The following is a 19840-nucleotide window of genomic DNA, read 5'->3' as shown; positions in this document are numbered from 1 at the left end:
CAGCTATTACATACGATTCCAAGCAAGGAATATAAAATGCTCTTTCTATAATCTTCGATAAATGCATTTTGTACTTTGGTGGAATAATTTGCCCTTTTTGGTTTGTCTTTGAACTTTTCATTCCCTGGGAACCACTTTATTCTTTTCTTTATTAGAAAAGGCGATTGGCAATATCACTGTTTCCAAACAATTAATATTCTGCCAGACACCAAACATGAACAAAACTTAAGCTATAAAATTATTTTAATTTTGTAAATTTTGTTTTTTTTATAATCCAACTCATATAAACTTTGGTTTCTATAAATTGTGAAGTGAATGTGAAATCGCCATCATGGTAATGGACTAGCCAATAGTCAATTAAGTCAATAGTAAACTTTAGTATATTGAAGAACACAAAATGCTGGAGTAACTCAGCGGGTCAGACAGCATCCCTGGAGAACTTGGATAGGTGACGTTTCATTTGGGACCCTTGTATTGAAACTGTAAATATTGTTTTACTTGCATTTGCTTTGCATGCTTTTATAGATGCTGCTGTTTTGTTTAGTGAGTGTGAAAAAGTAGGCATGGATATTTAAAATATAATTGTAGGGAATGAACGCAGTTCAACAAGAACTACCCAGTCAAACACTAGATGGTGCACAAGTGTCATCTGTGGAACAGGTTTGTTTCACAGATCACATGCTCATTAACTAAGTTTATAAAAAGCTATGTTGTAGACACAGAATTGTCTATTAATTAATCAAGAAACCATGAAGTCTGGACTGTATTTCAAGACTTTGCATTTTGGAGCACATCCAATGAATGTTCTTTGTGTGATTATGTTTAATGACTTGTTATGGTAATATCGGACAACAAATGGCTGAACAATGTGATAAATGAGAAGTAATATTCTGTCATAATTTTATAAAGTAATTGCTAATGCAGGGAATGAAATAGCTAGTATACAAGTGAAAATGAGGACAGATTTTTTAAAGTTTTCATTCTGTTAACATTTGAGCATCATTATTTTTCTTTCACAATACAGAGAATATACAGGCATACTGTATACATCCATCATTTTTAATTAGGTTGTAGTTTAAAGAAGTAACTGGAAGTGACATTCTTTGAATTCAATTTTTTTATTTTTCCATAAAATCTTTCCATAAAAATCAAATGAATACAAATGATACATACAATGATTCTGAAATAAACCAACCTCTGCTGTCAATAACATGGAATAAGATCTCTTTTCACTATTCAGTGATTTTATTAAAACTGAAAATAATCAAAATAGATTTGACAATTTGGAATGTACAGATGATTAATTCTCAGATTTTTGCAGGAGTTCTATGTATCTGTGTCTGATGATTCGCGAATGATTCCTGCTTTAAAGGAACAACTCCAAGAACTGGAGAAACTAGTAAAGCAAAAGTAAGTTTATTTTCCTAATTATTTATCACTTGGAAAGTTTGTTTAAAGCCTCTGTCCCACTTTCACAACCTAATTGGCGACCTCTGCCGAGTTTGCCCCTGACTCGTACTCGCAGCATGGTCGCCACAAGGCCGTAGGAGGTCCTAGGGGGGCTTCGTAACTCTTCCTCATGCTCGTGAGTGGTCTCCGCGTATTTGTGACCTCAAGTTGGTCGTGCCGTTATTTCCAGCCTGAAATATAAATGTCCACGAGTAAAAAAAAAAGGTTGGCATGGAAAAAATTGATACTTTTTACTCATAGGTAGGTCGTAGTAGGTGGTGATGGTAGTCGTAGGTAGTCGTAGATAGTCATGGGTAGTCGTAGGTAGTCGTAGGTCGGTAACTGGCCCGAGAAAAAAAATGCTTCGGCGAGTCAACAAGACCTTGACATTTTTTTCAACTCGTCTAGAGTCTTCTAAACTCGTGGATTAGGTCGTCCAAGTGGGACAGGCCCTTTAGAAATCCTTCAATAATCCAAACCTTTATGATTTAGTTTTGTCCATAAACGAAAATGTTTACAAACTCTCTGTACAATTGAATTTTGATTTAAGGTTAAGAATTTTTTTTTTTTATTTATTTTATTAGAAGTACAGTCATATGGCACCAAAGTGCCTAATATATATTTTCATAATACATTTTTTTAAACCCATTGTGGAATAACTATTTTATTTACTTTGAAACTAGAATTGAGGATAAAAATAATTCATTTTAACATTGGCAACATTAAAGTCCTAATTTTAAATATCAAAGATTATGTGGTAGTCATTAAACTTATCACATTGTTTAAGGTACATACACAGGAATGTCTAGCTTAATTTAGTTTAGTGATACCGCAAGGAGGCAGGCCCTTTGACCCACCGAGTCCACGCCGACCAGTGATCCCCATACATTAGCACTATCTAGGGACAATTTACAATTTTTACTGAAGCCAATTAACCTACAAACTTCTATGTCCTTGGAGTGTGGGAGGAAACTGAAGCACCTGGAGAAAACCCACACGGTCATAGGAAGAACGTACAAACTCCGTACAGACAGCACCCACCGTCAGGATTGAACATGGGTCTCTGGCGCTGTAAGGCAACAACTCTACTGCAGCAACACGGTGTCACCCCTAGCCTCAAATTTAGCTGGCAAACTTTATCTGCAATGAGGAAATATGTCTAATGAGTAACTCGATTCTGCTGAGAGCAATTGAATTATGAGCAGATGTCAAGATTTTTAGGAAGCTAGTGGTTAGATAGAACTCTTAAAGATAGCGGAGTCAAGGGATATGGGGAGAAGACAGGAACGGATCACAGTGAATGGAGGTGCTGGCTCTAAGGGCTGAATGGCCTACTCCTGCACCTATTGTCTATTGTCTAAAAGAACCTCAGATGGCAATTCCCTGATTGGGTATGCATCCAGTCGTGCAGATTCCGGCAAATGATATGTGATTTTGCATGCATTTGCAGTGCACACTTACCACAATTACAACAGCAAAATTTGACCACATATCTGCTGTGGTGAGAAAGTTAAAACCAAAAATATGATTGAAATCAGCCTGGACTGAACATCCAAAGTGTTGTTTTCTACATATAAAGATGATTTACTTTTCTCTGCACAGTTATCTTTAGAGCTTCTGTTCTGGATATGGCTGGGGAAATGTCGAAATTCAATCTCTGTCTACTTGATGACAACCATGCCGCTAAAAGTCTAAGCTTTCTTTTTAACTTTGTGTGTCAATAAGACCTTCAGCCACTATGCTAAGGAAAACAGATTAAAAGAATGAATGCAGCATTTCTGGAGAAAAGGAATAGGAGACATTTCGGGCTCAGATCTTTCTTCAGGCCGAGAGTCAGGGGAGAGGGAAACTAAAAGTAAGAAAAGGTGCAAAATAAATCAGAGCCGGCTCTGATTTGTGTTGTATCTTTTGATACCTCTACCTTTCCTCTCACTTGACTCTCAGTCCGAAGAACGGTCTCGACCTGAAATGTCACTTATTCCTTTTCTCCAGAGATGCTGTCTGACCTGCTGAGTTGCTCCAGCATTTTGTGTGTATCTTCGGTGTAAGCCAGCATCTGCAGTTCCTTCCTACACAAAATCATTAGTACATTGGGCTGGAGCATGTGTATCATGTACAGTTCTTATGTTTAACATCCAAAAAGCATGTTTTTGGATTTAAGTGTGCTTGCTGAAATTCCTAAAGCTTTCTCAATAAAATTATAAAATTTGAAAAATTATATTGCAAAACATAGAGCCTGATTATATTGCAAAACATAAAACATGATTTTGTACACTGCACTGATTTTTTTGGTGTTGTCATTGCCTTATTATTAACAATAATTGCAGTGTGCTTTATAATAGATCTAGAAATAAGGCTCAATTGATATACTGTGCATACTGTAGTTTTGATCTGAGCTCATCAGGAAAGTTTAAAAAGAATGCAAAGTGCAGATGAGCAACAATTACAGAGGGGGGGGGGGGAGAGAGAAGAGAGGGGGAATGAATATAGTTGTTTGCCCTGAATTCAATGATAGGTCAGCAGACAGCATTATTTATTAAAAAACGAACTTCTGACTGCTAAAATGTTTTGTTCCAATTTAACTCTGACAATTAGTCTCTATTCCTTTGGATTAATATTTTTTAAGGGCCTGAAAAAAATCTTTATTTTTACTGCCAATTGATTTTGGAGACAAAAATAGGGATATGAAACTAGAAATATTTTAGAAATATTCTTTTCTCATGAAGTTTCTCTCAACCTTGGAAACATAGATGTGAAATAAAGTTATTTTCATTTTATATTTGTGAAAAAAATTCACAATTTCATCTTTTCTAAGATGAATTCTAATATCCATAAACATTGCACCAAATGACAGAAAATAATGTAATACACAGCTTAGAAATAACTGAAAACAAGTCTGTAACTTCCTTTTGCTCTGGTATTTTATTTCATTGTTCACATGTTTAAATTATAATATTTTATTTTTAGTTGTCTACTGTATTGCTAGCAAAGCACCAAGGCAAATTCCTTGTATGTATACATACTTGGCTAAAAAAAATAATTCAAATCAATTAAATTAAATTCAAAATGTTTCTTTAATATATAAAAATGTTGTATGTTTGCATTAATAATTCACTCTTTGTGAATATTAACCAAAGGTAAAAGAGACTTGTCCAATTGTCAGAGTTAAATGGAATTAGTATAGATAAGTAGTTGATAGTTGGCATGGATGTGATGTATTAACCTCTGAGCTATTCTGGAAGCAAAACTGGCCACAGCCAGGGCCGGTGCTAGGAATTGCGGGGCCCAATTAGAAAACTGATGGCGGGGCCCCTACTCTAGAAAAGTAAAAATTTATGTATGTTTATATTTCGTGTAGTTTCGGGAATTTTAAGGCAAGCTGGTTGGTGATTGGATGCAAACCCCTTAGAGACAGCGTTTGATTGGCCGCCAAATAAATTTGTCAAATCTGTAACAAAAATCGCTGGTCGGTGCGAACTCAGTGGACTATCTGGTTGTATCTCCAAACTAATCTGGTTGTATCTCCAAACTAATCTGGTTGTATCTCCAAACTGATCTGGTTGTATCAACCAGACTATCTGGTGGTATCTCCAAACTAAACAGTATAACATGCAGGTACATTCATTTAAAATTAAATTCAGTGATTATTTCACATGATTTCTCACTGTGTAAAGCTCAATATCTGACCAATTTCTGTTTAACACGTTTGGTCTGCCGTGAGCATTTTTCGTTGCATCTCGTTGCATCTCCCCTTTTCCTAATCGGCCACAATTCAGATAATAGTCTACTTTCCTGTTTTTGCCACCAAAGTGGATAACCTCACATTTATCCACATTATACTGCATCTCCCATGCATTTGCCCACTCACCCAGCCTATCCAAGTCACCTTGCAGCCTCCTAGTTTAGAGGGGTTTAAACGGTTTAGAGATGTTTAGAGGGCTTCAGATGGGTTCAGGTGTGTTTACAATTGTTTAGAGGGGAATAGAGGGAAATAGGGGGGCTAGAGGGGGTTTAGACGTGTTCAGAGGGTCCCAGAGGGGTTTAGAGACGTTATAAGCCCCCCGTGAGAAATTGTAATTCTCTGAAATTGAAGATAGACATAAAGCTGGAGTAACTCAGCAAGACAGGCAGCGCAGCGACTCTGGAGAGAAGACCCTTCTTCAGACCGAACTGAACTCGCGTCGATGAGAGTACTTGTGATTGTCTGAAGAAGGGTCTCGACCAGAAACACAACCCTCTCCCCAGAGCCGCTGCCCGTCCCGCTGAGCCACCTTCAATTTCAGAGCCAAACAAAAAACACAGAGTGCTGGAGGAACTCAGCGGGCCAGGCGGCTGCCTCACCCGCAGGGTTTCTCCAGCATTTTTGTCTGCTGCAAAACGTCAATGATTCCGGGAATGCTGAGGGGACAGGGTGATAGAGAGGGAGTGGGAGAGCTAGAGAGAGACAATATGGGGAGCGGGAGAGAGAGCGCGAGAGAAAGAGGGAGGGAGGGAGTGAGCAAAAGACAGAGAGACACAACCAAAGATCCGCTATAAGATCTTTGGACACAACGTGGGTCGGTAGGTGAATGACAAACCTGCACACCAGGAAGAAGCCCCTTCTCGCGGTCCGGGGCCCTCACTCATGATGGTGAGTTAAATGAAATTCTCAACGTGTCATCGAGCTACATTCCTCAGTAAATGTAATTGTGTTTTAAACAAGTATTAATGACGCCGCGTGAATTTTATTCAAAGGAACACGGCGTCATTAATACTTGTTCAAAACACTATAACATTTACTGAGGAATGCGGATAGATGCAGATTCATGACATTGCATAACAAGGTGTTAAGTACTTACCGTTAAGAAGTGCTAACAGCACTAGTTAACAAATCGTTTGTGTATGATGGCCGTGCAGCGGTTATACATGTTAGTTTTTAAAAAATCCGGATGGCGAATTTAAAAAAATCTTTATTTAACAAAGAGAATTCGTATTTCCGTACGAAATACTGAACATTAGTGCGGGGCCCCGCTTAGGCGCGGGGCCCAATTGGGAGCAATCGGTCAAATCGGCTTAACGCCGGCCCTGGCCACAGCAATCCTCCATCTTATTACTCATCCCTTAATTGTAATATTATCTTCAGCTATCAGCAGCCTGCAACACAGTATCATGAGAATAGTAATGCAGACATAAAAATGACATGCAACAATTAGTAGTTTTACCCAGCTGCTGGATGCTTTGGTTCCAAATTTACCTTGACTTCTTGACGGTTCTAGTTCCTAGACTCATTGATTTTTTTTTGTAGTAGACAAATGTTGACACAAAAAATTGTTGTCATCGATTGGCATAAAATTGTGGTAACCAACATATTATGCTCACATCGTCGTAACATATTTTTCTCTGATTAATTGCCTTCTTTTTGTCTTCATTATGTTGCACCAGCTAACAATGAATTTCTTTTATATAGCTCCGAAGAAGGAAATGGCAAGACTTCACAGAAAAAGGTACCAATAAAATAACAATCTAAAGTTGAACCAATTAATTTACTGTGTAAAAATATTTGATTACATCCTTTTCAAAGTATGAATCTAGTGCCATGTATTTGTTAATATTAAGAGTAATTTAGTTTAAAAGCGTAACTACATTTATATATGGATATATGTACATAAATATACCTAAGTTAGCTGATCATTAGTCATTATTTTTCAGATTGTTTGGTTTCTGAAACTTGATCCCAATTAAAGATAAAATCTTTTTTTGTATAATTACAGCACAAAGTTATTTTACGCCAGTTTAGTTTTGGTGAGGATAGACTTCAAAAGAGACAGCCCATAAGAAGTGTGAATGAAAGTAAGTTCAAAGTATTTTGTTGTCAAACAGACCCATAAAATGCTGATATTTTTTCCTGCTTGGATGATTTTGTGAAGCATATGCCAGGATGTGGTGGTAGAATGTTTAAACACGTTCTTAAGAGCTTTATTCCTGAACCTACTGGACAGAGACACTTGATTGTACTCTTTAAAATCATTCATGCCTTCAGTTACATGTAAGTATTTCAGACCGTGCATGAGAAAGATTGAGAGGTTGCTCATTTAAATCAAGAGTACCAAAGTAGGGTTGAATTTTCAGAACATAATAGTTTAATCATATAATCAACCTGTAGATTGAGATTTTGAGGGGTGTAATATAAATGAATTTCTACTGTCTTTCAACAAAATATTGAAAACAAAGTTGATGGCAAATTCACAGAGTAATTTGCATTTGTGTTTATGCATAAGCTGAGCTCTGGTATGCTTGTTAATTTGCTGTAGTTCATAGAGCCTGCTTTTCAATTTGGCAATTTTTATTACAATTTTGCTCTACACCACATATACGGGCTGTTATTTTAGAGACCTCCAAAGTGTTGACCAGTCCAGAAATGGTAAAGAAGGTCTCATTGATAATATAACTGTTTCATTCAGCTTGTGGAGCACTGGTCCATGAAGTACATCTGGGCTATACATCTGTTGGCTGATGCCAAAGGCCAATCAAACTTCCTGCCCAGAACCTCCACTTTTAATTCCTGCGGTTGCAGTCTTGACTAGTTCTGTTTTCAGCTATTTTGTGGACTTTTCCTCACATTCTCACAAAGTTGTTAAATCGTGCATGTTCTTTCTAGTTCTCTTTAAGGTTTACTGCATTGATCATAGTTACATCACAATCCGTGTGGTCGTAGCAGCTTCTGTAAGGGATATCATCAATGCTGTAACAGACAAGCTTGGATCAGTGGAAGATCCAATTCTTGTGAAAATGAGCTCAGCTGGAGGTATTGTATTTAATATGCACCGTATAAGATAAAGCTTTTGAAATTTCTGGTTGGCCTGAAGGGGCTGTTTCCATGTTGTATAACTATGAAGGAAATTTGTTGTTTTATTTTTCATTAAAAATGAAGTAGAGTGCTTGAAGGATTACAAGGAGGGAGAATAAACCGATCATTAAACTTATCCGATCAACCAAAAAGCGATTCATTACTGATGTCACTGTATTTAGGTTGAATATTGCAAAATTTGAACTACTAATTTACATATAGTTTTGCATCATAAAATATCAGTAGTAATATTAATGTCCTTTTGAACATTCCTCTTTGTAGGCTCCTTTCTGGGATCCAGTATTGTTTAGATAAGAGGACAGGTTGGCAGCCTACTTTCAAGGATGGGCCAATACATCCTCTCAAACCAATAGGCTAATTGATTACTGTAAATTATTCCTTGAAGGTAGGTGCCAAAATAATTGAAGGGGAACTAATGGGGTGTAAGAGATAACTAGCTCCTGTGCCCTAGAGGAATAAGGAAATGAGAAGGGGACTGTTGGGAAGGCCCTACTGCTACCAGACATGGCCCTGATAAGTCAAATGGCCTATTTCTGTGTTTTAGTAAATAAGTAAGCTATTGAAGCAAGAACATTATGCTGGCTGGATAATTCATCCAGTTAATTTTATTTTATCTTTCCCATTTTCCATGGGAGCAATTGGCTTGTCAATTCATCATCTTTACTTGGTTTGGAAGGGGGTACCATATGGTATGGTCCCCAGTGTGACCGAGCACCTGTGACAGTAACATTTCAATATTCTTAAATCAATCTACATTGCATTGTAGTAAGGATAATATCATTTAGAGTCTATTTAATTGTTCCCTGTTTATTTCAGAAAAAATTGTGTTGAATCCAAGTGATATTTCAGTTTTTACAACAACAAATGTAAATGGACGTTTGTTTGTATGCCCAAGGGAACAATTTGATACTCTGGTATGTATCTTCTTTTCCATTTATCTAACTGTGTGCAAGTTCTTTTATTGCCTGCTTTAGCACTTTTCTTTCACAGTATGAAAATATGTCAAGCTTTTTCAAAGAAATAAATGGTATGACTAGACATTAATCAATCTGATGCATATTCACTTTTGCAATTGAGAATCCAAACAGAATATTAATATTACCTACTTTAATTTAAAAATCTGCAAGTCTGAATTACCATAAGATTAGTCACTATTATTTTGCAGTCTAATATCACAAATTATATAATTACTGGGTATTTAATCAGACAACAATCCTATTATTGATATTGGGTGATAAGTAACAATGTTATCTGAGATAATAGTGAGCTAAGTTGAATACTGAAGAAGGGTCTCAACCCGAAACGTCACCCATTCCTTCTCCAAAGATGCTGCCTGTCCCATTGAGCATTTTGTGCCTATCTTAAGTTGAATGCTACATAATTTTAGCAACACTGGGCCCTCTGATGCCTGCACTGAACCTTCCCCTAGGCTCCATGCCATTGTATATATACAGATTTAAAAATACTGGATTAATAATTTTAAAGACTTCAAATTTGATTTTCTGGTTAATTGGTGAATACTGTTTGTTTTCAGCTTTGCTAATTGCCAAGAGAAAACAACAAATGCAAACATAAAAGGAGGTCGATCTAACACTGAATGTAAAATCAGCATACAATAGAATATGGAGAACTATTAGTGGTATTGGGGAAAAGGGAGGAATAATTGGAGAGAAGACAAGGTGCAACAAAAAATAATGTTATTTTTTCACAGGATGAATAATAGACTTGACCAAGCCCTGTGTTCACTCTCTCCTTTCTGCAGGACTAGCCACGGGTACACTAACCTTTTGCAACTGTAGCACAAATAGAGCTCCAAGCATCTCTGCATGGAGCAAAATACAAAGAGCTGGGAGAACACAACAGATCAAGCAGTCAGGTGGAGGGAAAGGACAAACGACAACGTTGTTCGTCCTTTTCTTCCACAGATGCCGTCTGACACATCGAGATTCACCAGCACTTTGTTTTTGCACAAGATTCCAGCATCTGCAATTTCTTGTGTCTGTCTGCCTGGAGCTCAGTTTGCCCTGCAAGGTTGGAAAAGTGTTAAGGATTGTGCCCTCTTTATTCCTACCAAAATATAATGCTCCATGTTTCTAGGAATTACATTTCACCTGCCATTTATCCACCTTTTTTTATCAGCTTGTCTCTATCTCATCAAGATCTGTTACAATCCTCCTCACAGAACACTACACACCCAAGTCATCTGCACTTTGGAAGATGTCCGTGTACGCTGACGTCGTCATTAATGTATATTAAGAAAAGCTGTGTCCTAGAACTGACCCTTGTGAAACACCAACTGTGTGTATGTGTGTGTGTGTGTGTGTGTTTGCGTGTTTGTGATGTCTGTGCGTGATGTGTGTGTGTGTGTTGTCTGTGCATTGTGTCTGTGTGTTGTCTGTGCATTGTGTCTGTGTGTGTGGGAGGGAGGGAGATAAGGGAGAGAAGGAAGAAAGGGGAGAAGGGAGTGAGGGAAGTAGAGAAAGAAGGGAGGGAGGGAAGGAGAGAAGGGAGGGAGGGAAGAAGGGTAGGGAGGGATAGAAGGAGAGAAGGGAGGGAGAGGGCCGGCGGCAGGAGCGGATGCCGGGGTCCGGACGGATGGGTGTGACTGTGAGCTGAGGCCGAGGTTTGTAAACATTACTCCAACCCCCCGGCCCGGCCCTCCCTGTAGTGTTCACTGCGTCTTCCCGGGGAGAGCGAGGGGTGGAGCCGGGACTGTGTGCGTGAAGCACAGCGACTGGAGGGGCGGGAGCGCTGTCACCTCCCCCTTCTCCATTCCCCCTCACACCCCCTCCCCATCTACCTCTTTTTTCCCCCTCCACTCCTCTACTTTCCCTCTTTCCCTCCACCCCTCTCTCCCCCCTCCACCCGGGGTAGATCTACCTGAGCCGAGAGTAGATTACTCTGGCGCGGGGCCCCCCTTAGTCGCGAGGCCCAATTGGGAACAATTGGTCCATTTGGCTCAAGGCCGGCCCTGCTAACATCGATCATAAACTATTACATGACATCTAATCAACTACCATTTGGACATACATACAGACCACATCATGCTGTTAGTGCCTTTTCAATTTTGTCTGTGATAATCAGGCATTTCAGAATAGTAGACAAAGAAACTCAGCGGGTGCAGCAGCATCTATGGAGCGAAGGAAATAGAGAATAGCAGAATAGTAGAGATTTTTTTGTAACTTGATAACTGAATGAAGGGATTATAAAATATTTAACTTTAAACACCTAATATTTATCAAAAGAAATAAAAATGCTACTTTCACTTACCTCTTCCATCTAAGTTGGTGACGCTGATCATATGAATGTGTCCATACTTCAAATGCCACCCATGACTAATGTAACCAAGTCCAGCTGTAGAACAAGAGATCAGATGCAGCCAAATTTGATCTCCACATTCCTCAGTAGTTAGAAAGTGCCAGAACGTGCTGACACGTGTGCTGCTTTCAGCCAGCTGTCCTCAATGGAAGTGCTGGGTGAATAAGTTCATAGTTATACAGGGCGGGCAGGGGCTATTTGGCCCACAGAATCCTACACTAACCCCATTCTGTTGATTTTTCTGGGCATTTAAAGATCTTCTGACTAAGCCTCACCAACTGAATATCTACAGCAGAACATTTGGGACAAAGACCTGGGCCAATTTGTTTTTTTGCCTTTTTATTAACCCCTAAATGATTTGATCCTTGATCTGAGACAAAACCTCCTGCATGGTAATCGTAACACTTTTCAAGAAAGACAACGTCTTTTGACTCTGCATTAGAAATAATAATGAGCTGAATAACCTTTTATATTCTCGCAACCTACTCGAATTCTATGTGCACCAATTTTCCTCATTAATATGCCCGGATAGGTGAATCAAGGGCCAGAGGACATACGTTTAAGATGAAGGGGAAAGGATTTAATAGGAATCTAAGGGGTAACATTTTTACACAAAGGATGGTGGATGTATGAAACGAGCTGCCAGAAGAGGTTGTTGAGGCAGGGACTATCCCCACACTTAAGAAGCAGTTAGACAGGTACATGGATAAGACAGGTTTGGAGGGATATGGACCAAATGCTGGCAGGTGGGACTAGTGTAGCTAGGACATGTTGGCCGTTGTTGCCAAATTGGGCCGAAGGGCCTGTTTCAATACTGTGTCACTCTATGACTTTATGGCGCTAACGTAATAGCAACCCATCTCCTTTGCAAATTCATTTTTTTCAACCCAATATATTGATATTGAAAGCACCCTGCCACCATGACAGCTCTGTTCTCTCACCATTTCTTCAGCATCAGATGAAATGAGCCCAAGCATCTGTTGCTATCTTGAAGAATTTGTCTTGATCATCTCAAAGAGCCAGAAAATCCACATGCGTCGAAAAACCTGCAATTATTTCTGATTCTTAATTCTCCCTTTTCTGTTGTTACCTGGTGTCTTTGTAGTTAGCATGGATTCTGAAGCCATCAATTAAACAGATATGGTCTTCAAAAACACCCAACTTAATTAACATCATTTTATTTCTAAGTCCATTCACATCCTGCAAGCAGACTGGAATTAGTTTCCATTGTGACAATGTATCCTCTGCATTTGTGCTCATAAGTCCACTTTCAATTAACTCCTATTTGACAAGTTGTGTTCTGTGTTTTGATGAAAGGTCGTCAACCTGAAATTTTAACTTGGTTTCTCTCTTCAGATGCTGCCTGACCAATGCTGTATTTCTAACTCCTATTATTTTTGTTCAGATTTCTAATATCTGCAGTATTTTGCTTTTAGCAAATCCTGCTTCATTTTGTTTGCTCTTTGATCAAATCTATCTATTTATTCCATTCAGATTTTTTGGAATTGTGATCCAGTAAGGAGGAGAGTCCTATTCAGTCATCGCGTTTAGGTTACATTATCTTTTTGTGCTTTTGGAGTGTCTTTCTGACATTGAGGCATCAATTATAACATTTCCAATAGTAGACAAGGGAACCAGTAGTGATTCACACATTTTGCATGGTATCTTGCTCCTCTTAGTTCAAGTCAAGTGGTTCAATGGTACTACTTTATCACATGTACCAAGGTACAGTGAGATTCATTTTTGTATACAGTTCGGTACAAGGATCACCATACATAAGCATTTGGATACATCATGGAGAGCATCTCAGATACAGTACATGTACAGCAGTAGTATACTGAGACTGTATACAGCGTAGCCAGATTTGACACCATTTTCAAGTCCCAGTTGTTATAGGTGTAGAGTTTATTGGTTTGTTTGTAGAATTTATAGGTTTACAGCCAGTATTATGGCTGTCCTTTTAAATCAGATGGGGACCTCTGACCATAGTAGTGAGAAGTTGAAGATGTCTGCAATATCTTCAGGTAGTTCCACGCAAGTCTTGAGAATGAGGCCAGGTAGACCATTGGGGCAGACACCTTCAGATGTAGTTCCATTATTTCCTAGCCAATTGCCCATCCTCCACATTCTGTAAACTTTAGTTCATCCAAAATTCTACTGCTAAGCCAATCTACTGCAAGATCCTGCTTCCATTTGTCCTACGTCAGTGCCCACTTCTTCTGAACACCAAACAATACGATAAGGAATAATACAATTCTTCAACTGTGATAGATGATCTTTGGCATGTATGGCACAGGCATTGTGGGCCAAACAAGACCTGTTCTTGTGTTGTATACTGTTCTATGTTCTAACTCTCCACCATACGCTTCCTTTACAAGTCTCTTAGAATCCAGCTTTGAGCTTTGTCGTACCTCCAAATACTCCACCTTTAGATTGAGTATTTTTAATTACCAATCTGAGAGTTGTTTTGTGATGATTAATATATCATGTGATGATTGATATATCATTATTGCTACTGTGTTTTATCTGTCGGTCGGTTATTCAGATGGAAATAACCCAGTAATGCTATCATTTTGCATCTATAGATACCTTTTATTTGGTTTGGTCTTTTCTAGATGCCGTTGCCAGATCAGGAGGGTCCATCTATTGGAACTATGGCAACTTTTGAGTTGATGAGTTCGAAAGATTTAGCTTACCAGATGACAATTTATGACTGGGAGTTGTTCAACTGTGTACATGAGGTATAGTAAGTTTTAGCTTACCCAAACAAAATAAATCTTTCGAAATTAAAGTTGTTTTAATTTTCGTTTAAAGAAATCGATGCCCAATAAACATTTATTCGAATGTTTCCTTTTAATTTATCCTCAAAATCTCTGCTTTCCAGCTTTCTGCCCCTCCCCCCACACACACAGTCAAACTGAAGGAGGATCTCAACCTGAAACGTCACCTATTCATATTCTCCAGGGATGCTGCCCAACCTGCTCGGTTACTTCAGCATTTTGTGTATTAACCAGCATCTGTAGTTCTTTATTTCTACCTACATAAGTCAAAATGTGCCATAGAAATCAGCTTAAAATCTATGTTCCTTTGTTCTTTGTTCCTTGTTCCTTTGAAAGATATACAGATTTCATCCCGTATTCCATACTATATCCTTTTTAAGTGATGCCAGAAGAACACCTATTTTTCTTTGAGATAGCACTATTAATCCGGTGCGGATGGGATATCAATTGAATTACAATAGCACTGCCATAGGTTGAAACGGGTATAGCTTGGACCCAATAGCAGCACAGAATCAGGCAGGTATAGTTGGTAATGAACTTTATTACGATACTGTAACACAGAGTAGTAACACAGGAATGGGTACACCGTACTCACACAGAGGCTCAGGATTGAGCGAGGGTTCAGAAGAGGGGCAGGCAGGTTCGAATCCGTGTAGGCAGCCGGGAAATCGCTGGAGAGTCTTGCATGAATGCTGAGAATAATCTGGCACTGTGTGAACGGTGAGGAGAGTCTATATATCGGGTTAATTGGTGATCAGAGGCAACTGAGTGCAACAGATGAGGAGAGTTGGACTGATGAGAGGGGAGTGGCAGGTAGGCAGGTGAGGAGAAGGAGGGACCGGTGGAAAAGTACTGGGAGGTGAAGTGGATGAGAATGAGGAGAGGGTAGACTGTGACATAGGTAATGCATCTGTGTAGTTTCTGCCCAAAAGATTTGCTCAAATCCCTGAAGTAGAAACATAGAAAATAGGTGTAGGATTAGGCCATTCGGCCCTTCGAGCCTGCACCGCCATTCAATATGATCATGGCTGATCATCCAACTCAGTATCCTGTACCTGCCTTCTCTCCATACCTCCTGATCCCTTTAGCCACAAGGGCCACATCTAACTCCCTCTTAAATATAGCCAATGAACTGGCCTCAACTACCTTCTGTGGCAGATAATTCCACAGATTCACCACTCTCTGTGTGAAAAATGTTTTTCTCATCTTGGTCCTAAAAGACTTCCCCCTTATCCTTAAACTGTGACCCCGTGTTCTGGACTTCCCCAACATCGGGAACAATCTTCCTGCATCTCGCCTGTCCAACCCCTAATGAATTTTGTAAGTTTCTATAAGATCCCCCCTCAATCTTCTAAATTCTAGCGTGTACAAGCCGAGTGTATCCAGTCTTTCTTCATATGAAAGTCCTGCCATCCCAGGAATCAGTTTGGTGAACCTTCTCTGTACTCCCTCTATGGCAAGAATGTCTTTCCTCAGATTAGGAGACCAAAACTGTACACAATACTCCAGGTGTGGTCTCACCAAGGCCCTGTACAACTGCAGCAGAACCTCCCTGCTCCTATACTCAAATCTTTTCACTATGAATGCTAACATACCATTCGCTTTCTTCACTGCCTGCTGCACCTGCATACCTACTTTCAATGACTGGTTTACCATGACGCCCAGGTCTCGTTGCATATCCCCTTTTCCTAATCGGCCACCATTCAGATAATAGTCTACTTTCCTGTTCTTGCCACCAAAGTGGATAACCTCACATTTATCCACATTATACTGCATCTGCCATGCATTTACCCACTCACCCAACCTATCCAAGTCACCTTGCAGCCTCCTAGCATCCTCCTCACAGCTAACACTGCCCCCCAGCTTCGTGTCATCCGTAAACTTGGAGATGTTGCATTCAATTCCCTCAATTCCCTCATCCTCATTCCCTCATGTCTGCCAGCCAGTTCTCTATCCACATCAATACTGAACCCCCAATACCGTGTGCTTTAAGTTTGCATACTAATCTCTTATGTGGGACCTTGTCGAAAGCCTTCTGAAAGTCCAGATATAACACATCCACTAGTTCTCCCTTATCCTCTCTACTAGTTACATCCTCGAAAAATTCTATAAGATTCGTCAGACCTTTCATAAATCCATGCTGACTTTGTCCAATGATTTCACCACTCCAAATGTGCTGCTATCCCATCTTTAATAACTAATAGCATTTTCCCCACTCCCGATGTTAGACTAATTGGCCTGTAATTCCCCGTTTTCTCTCTCCCTCCCTTTTTAAAAAGTGGGGTTACATTAGCTAGGATACAAGTAGGATTTGTATCCATAGTTTCTGGCTTGGATGAAGCTTCTACTAACTGCAACTTTTTTCCTCGTGTCAGAACTTCAAATCTTGCATTCTATGTGCTAATTAACCAACTTCCCCAACATGTCCCTATCTCCACCAAAGAGAATTTATGCATCAAAAACTTAGTCTTCTTTGTTCTTCTGCTTCTTTTGAGATGTTATTACTTTGTGCATTTTTTTCTTTTCCATGCTGCTATGCAAATTATGACTTTACAGTTTTCAGTGAATTTTGGCATAGATATTAAAAACTAAAAACATTCACTTGCTGCCCATAGTTTCTGCCCATTACACAGGCGCCTGTACATTTTGCCATAGTCTTCCATTACTTTAATTTACTTTTATCAAATGCCTCTGCATATACATTTCCATCTCATGTTATGGCAATTCAATCATTATTCGTTGTCCTCTTCAGATTGTAGAGAGATTCTCAGGAAATATGGTGCAATTTGCATGCATGTTTATTCTAGGAAGTAATATGTTGGTTGAAGAAGGGACCCAACCCAAAACATTGTCTGTCTATTTCCTTTATATGCTGTCTGACCTCCTGCATTTCTTCAGCAATTTTTTGTTTTTTTGGTGTTCAAGATGCCAGCATCTAGTCTTGTGTGTCTCCATAATAGGCTGGATGCATTTTAACATGAATTATCATATTTAAATATTTCCGCAGCATAGATTCAGTCATTTTATTCCAGCTGTTTTAAGTTCACTGCTCCAGAACCTTGTTGCTATAGGAGTTTGGATGCAAGATGATATATTTTTCAACTACTTGAACTTGCGGTCTGAAACTACAACTACTTAATTTAAAAGTCATTAAACAGACATGGACCAAGAACAAAACTGGTGGTACAACAAAATAGATTACTTAAAAAAAAATGTTTCCATACAATGCAAAGGACTGGTGTTTCATATCAACATGGCTGTATGTTTAAAGCAGAGATTCTTGCTACGTTGCCAGGAGCCCAAATACCTCCATTTCTATTTTTAGATGTGCATTTATATTAAAATGAAGAAAGTCTAATGAAAGTGCATATGTGGTCAGACAGGAATTGCAATTCAGGGTAAAGATTAAGAATTAATCTAGTTAATTTTTTTAATTACCTAGGTTTTCATACAATAATTTTCTCAATTTTAATTATAAAATATATTTGTATACTACGTTTAAATGTGAAACAAATGCTCTGTTAATACTTTGCATCATCTACCAGGTTTCAGTCAGAAGCAGAATACTGTTGATCATACTGTAGGTTATAAATTACTGAGCATATTCATTAAATACCAGATAAGTAGCTGACAGAGGGAGTAAGTGAGAGAGACAGATTGTGAGAGCCATGTTTTACTCAATCACTTGTACTTCATATGCAAATTTAAAAAATAATAAGAAAAAGTTGCCAACCTGATATAACTCTTGCCCTTTGAGAACTTGTAAAGTCCTTCAGATTGCCGCAATCCCTTTGCATTGGCTGCAGCACCATGATTCCAAAAATATGCACCACGATTCCAACGATAATCAGAGTGAGATTCCCCAACACTTATCTCAGCTTTGGCAAATAGCTATCAATTTACCTTCATGACATCTCCTTTCCAGAATAACTGAATTAATCAATCTCATCCCTTTCAGGAACCCAGTTAATCAAATATGTATCTTTCACACTAGCATAAGTGCTCCAGCAAGCAAAGAATATTTCACATTGGAGACATCAGCTAATGGTGGCTTAAAATAATCGATTAAGTTGCTGACTTGGCTCCTTTTAAGATAAAATAGAATTATCTGAAATACATAGGCAGTTGATATGATTTAATTTCTGAACATTTGTTGAACAATTGCTTTAATTATTTTCCAAAAAATGCAAATACTGTTTAGGGTATTTAGAGTTGTATTAATCCTTGCCAAATGACACAATGTGGATTGTGATCTCATTGTATCTTTATGATGCTGCTTTATGCAAGTAGATGGATGTATTTAGTAAAATGTAGTTGAAATGACAGATCACATCTCATAGATAATGAAAGTATTTTGGTGCCTGAATGTGTGACCAAACTTCTTATGTTACATATATAACCCAAAATTAACTGCTGCTTACACATGCTTCGCACACACTACCCTACCTAGCCTGATATGTGTGCTTCCTTATAACTACTAATATAATTGCTTTAATAAATAAAAATGTATGATATTTGGTTGTATAGTACGTTTGCTTGTTTGCTTTCTTCTATCAAAAAATTGATAGCTGGAAACAAAATATGAGCCAGCATATGATAAGAGCTGTGCAAGCATGAAAAAGGATGTGATTAGCAAAAGTAAGCAACTGAGTTAACATTTCAGTTAAATAACCCTTTGTTACTTAATGGCTGAGAAAGGAAAAATCAAAATGGAATAATTAAATGACAAATATATTCCATTTACCCTTACAATAAAAGACAGAATAAACATTACAGATCTGATGAAAATTGGGATTTAATGTAATTAACATTTCATACAGGGAACTAAATGGAGGGATGTCTTGAAACAAAAAGCTGGCAAATCCCTTGAAACAGACCTCCTTACAGTTCTGGGCGGCTCTAGCCCACGGCGATGGAGAGGAACGTGGAGTTAGTGGTGCCCCCACACTCCCTGGAGTCGCTGATGCCCTATGATTTGGGTTTTTAAAAGATGGTCACAAAGATAATCAGTACATTTATTATGTTTAAAAAAGAACTGCAGATGCTGGTAAAATCGAAGGTAGACACAAATGCTGGAGAAACTCAGCAGGTGAGGCAGCATCTATAGAGAGAAGGAATTGGCGACGTTTTGGGTCTGAAGAAGGGTCTCGACCCAAAACGTCACCAATTTCTTCTCTCCATAGATGCTGCCTCATGCGCTGAGTTTCTCCAGCATTTTGTGTCTACCAGTACATTTATTATGATCTGCTAAGTTTTTGGGTTAGTCCCAGCAGATTGAAATACCTGTGGTAAAATCCCTATCCTTCAAAAACAGGCAAAAGAGAAACTAAAGAACCTGGAGTCAGTCAGTCAGAGTTCAGTACCAGGAAATAGTTTACATCTATTCGGGAAGTGGTAAAAGCGAACTTATAAAATCATCACTTAAGAAGGAAAGATCAATTTTGTT

The 19840-nt window shown here is 38.7% G+C and overlaps 1 protein-coding gene across 5 annotated transcripts in view; it reads left to right on the top strand.

The window, feature by feature from the left end:
* The window catches only part of rapgef4 (Rap guanine nucleotide exchange factor 4), a 205784-nt gene that overhangs the window by 161785 nt on the left and 24159 nt on the right, over positions 1 to 19840 (top strand). For all 5 annotated transcript variants that reach the window (XM_033023947.1, XM_033023946.1, XM_033023945.1 and 2 more), the window contains 6 exons: positions 1322 to 1410; positions 6896 to 6932; positions 7200 to 7278; positions 8087 to 8233; positions 9113 to 9210; positions 14230 to 14355. In XM_033023947.1, the coding sequence (XP_032879838.1) occupies positions 1322 to 1410; positions 6896 to 6932; positions 7200 to 7278; positions 8087 to 8233; positions 9113 to 9210; positions 14230 to 14355 (576 nt within the window). The remainder of the gene's footprint in view (positions 1 to 1321; positions 1411 to 6895; positions 6933 to 7199; positions 7279 to 8086; positions 8234 to 9112; positions 9211 to 14229; positions 14356 to 19840) is intronic.

The sequence above is a fragment of the Amblyraja radiata genome, chromosome 7, assembly GCF_010909765.2.
Source record: "Amblyraja radiata isolate CabotCenter1 chromosome 7, sAmbRad1.1.pri, whole genome shotgun sequence".
NCBI classification, from domain to species: domain Eukaryota; kingdom Metazoa; phylum Chordata; class Chondrichthyes; order Rajiformes; family Rajidae; genus Amblyraja; species Amblyraja radiata.
This window is presented reverse-complemented; position numbering and strand designations above follow the sequence as displayed.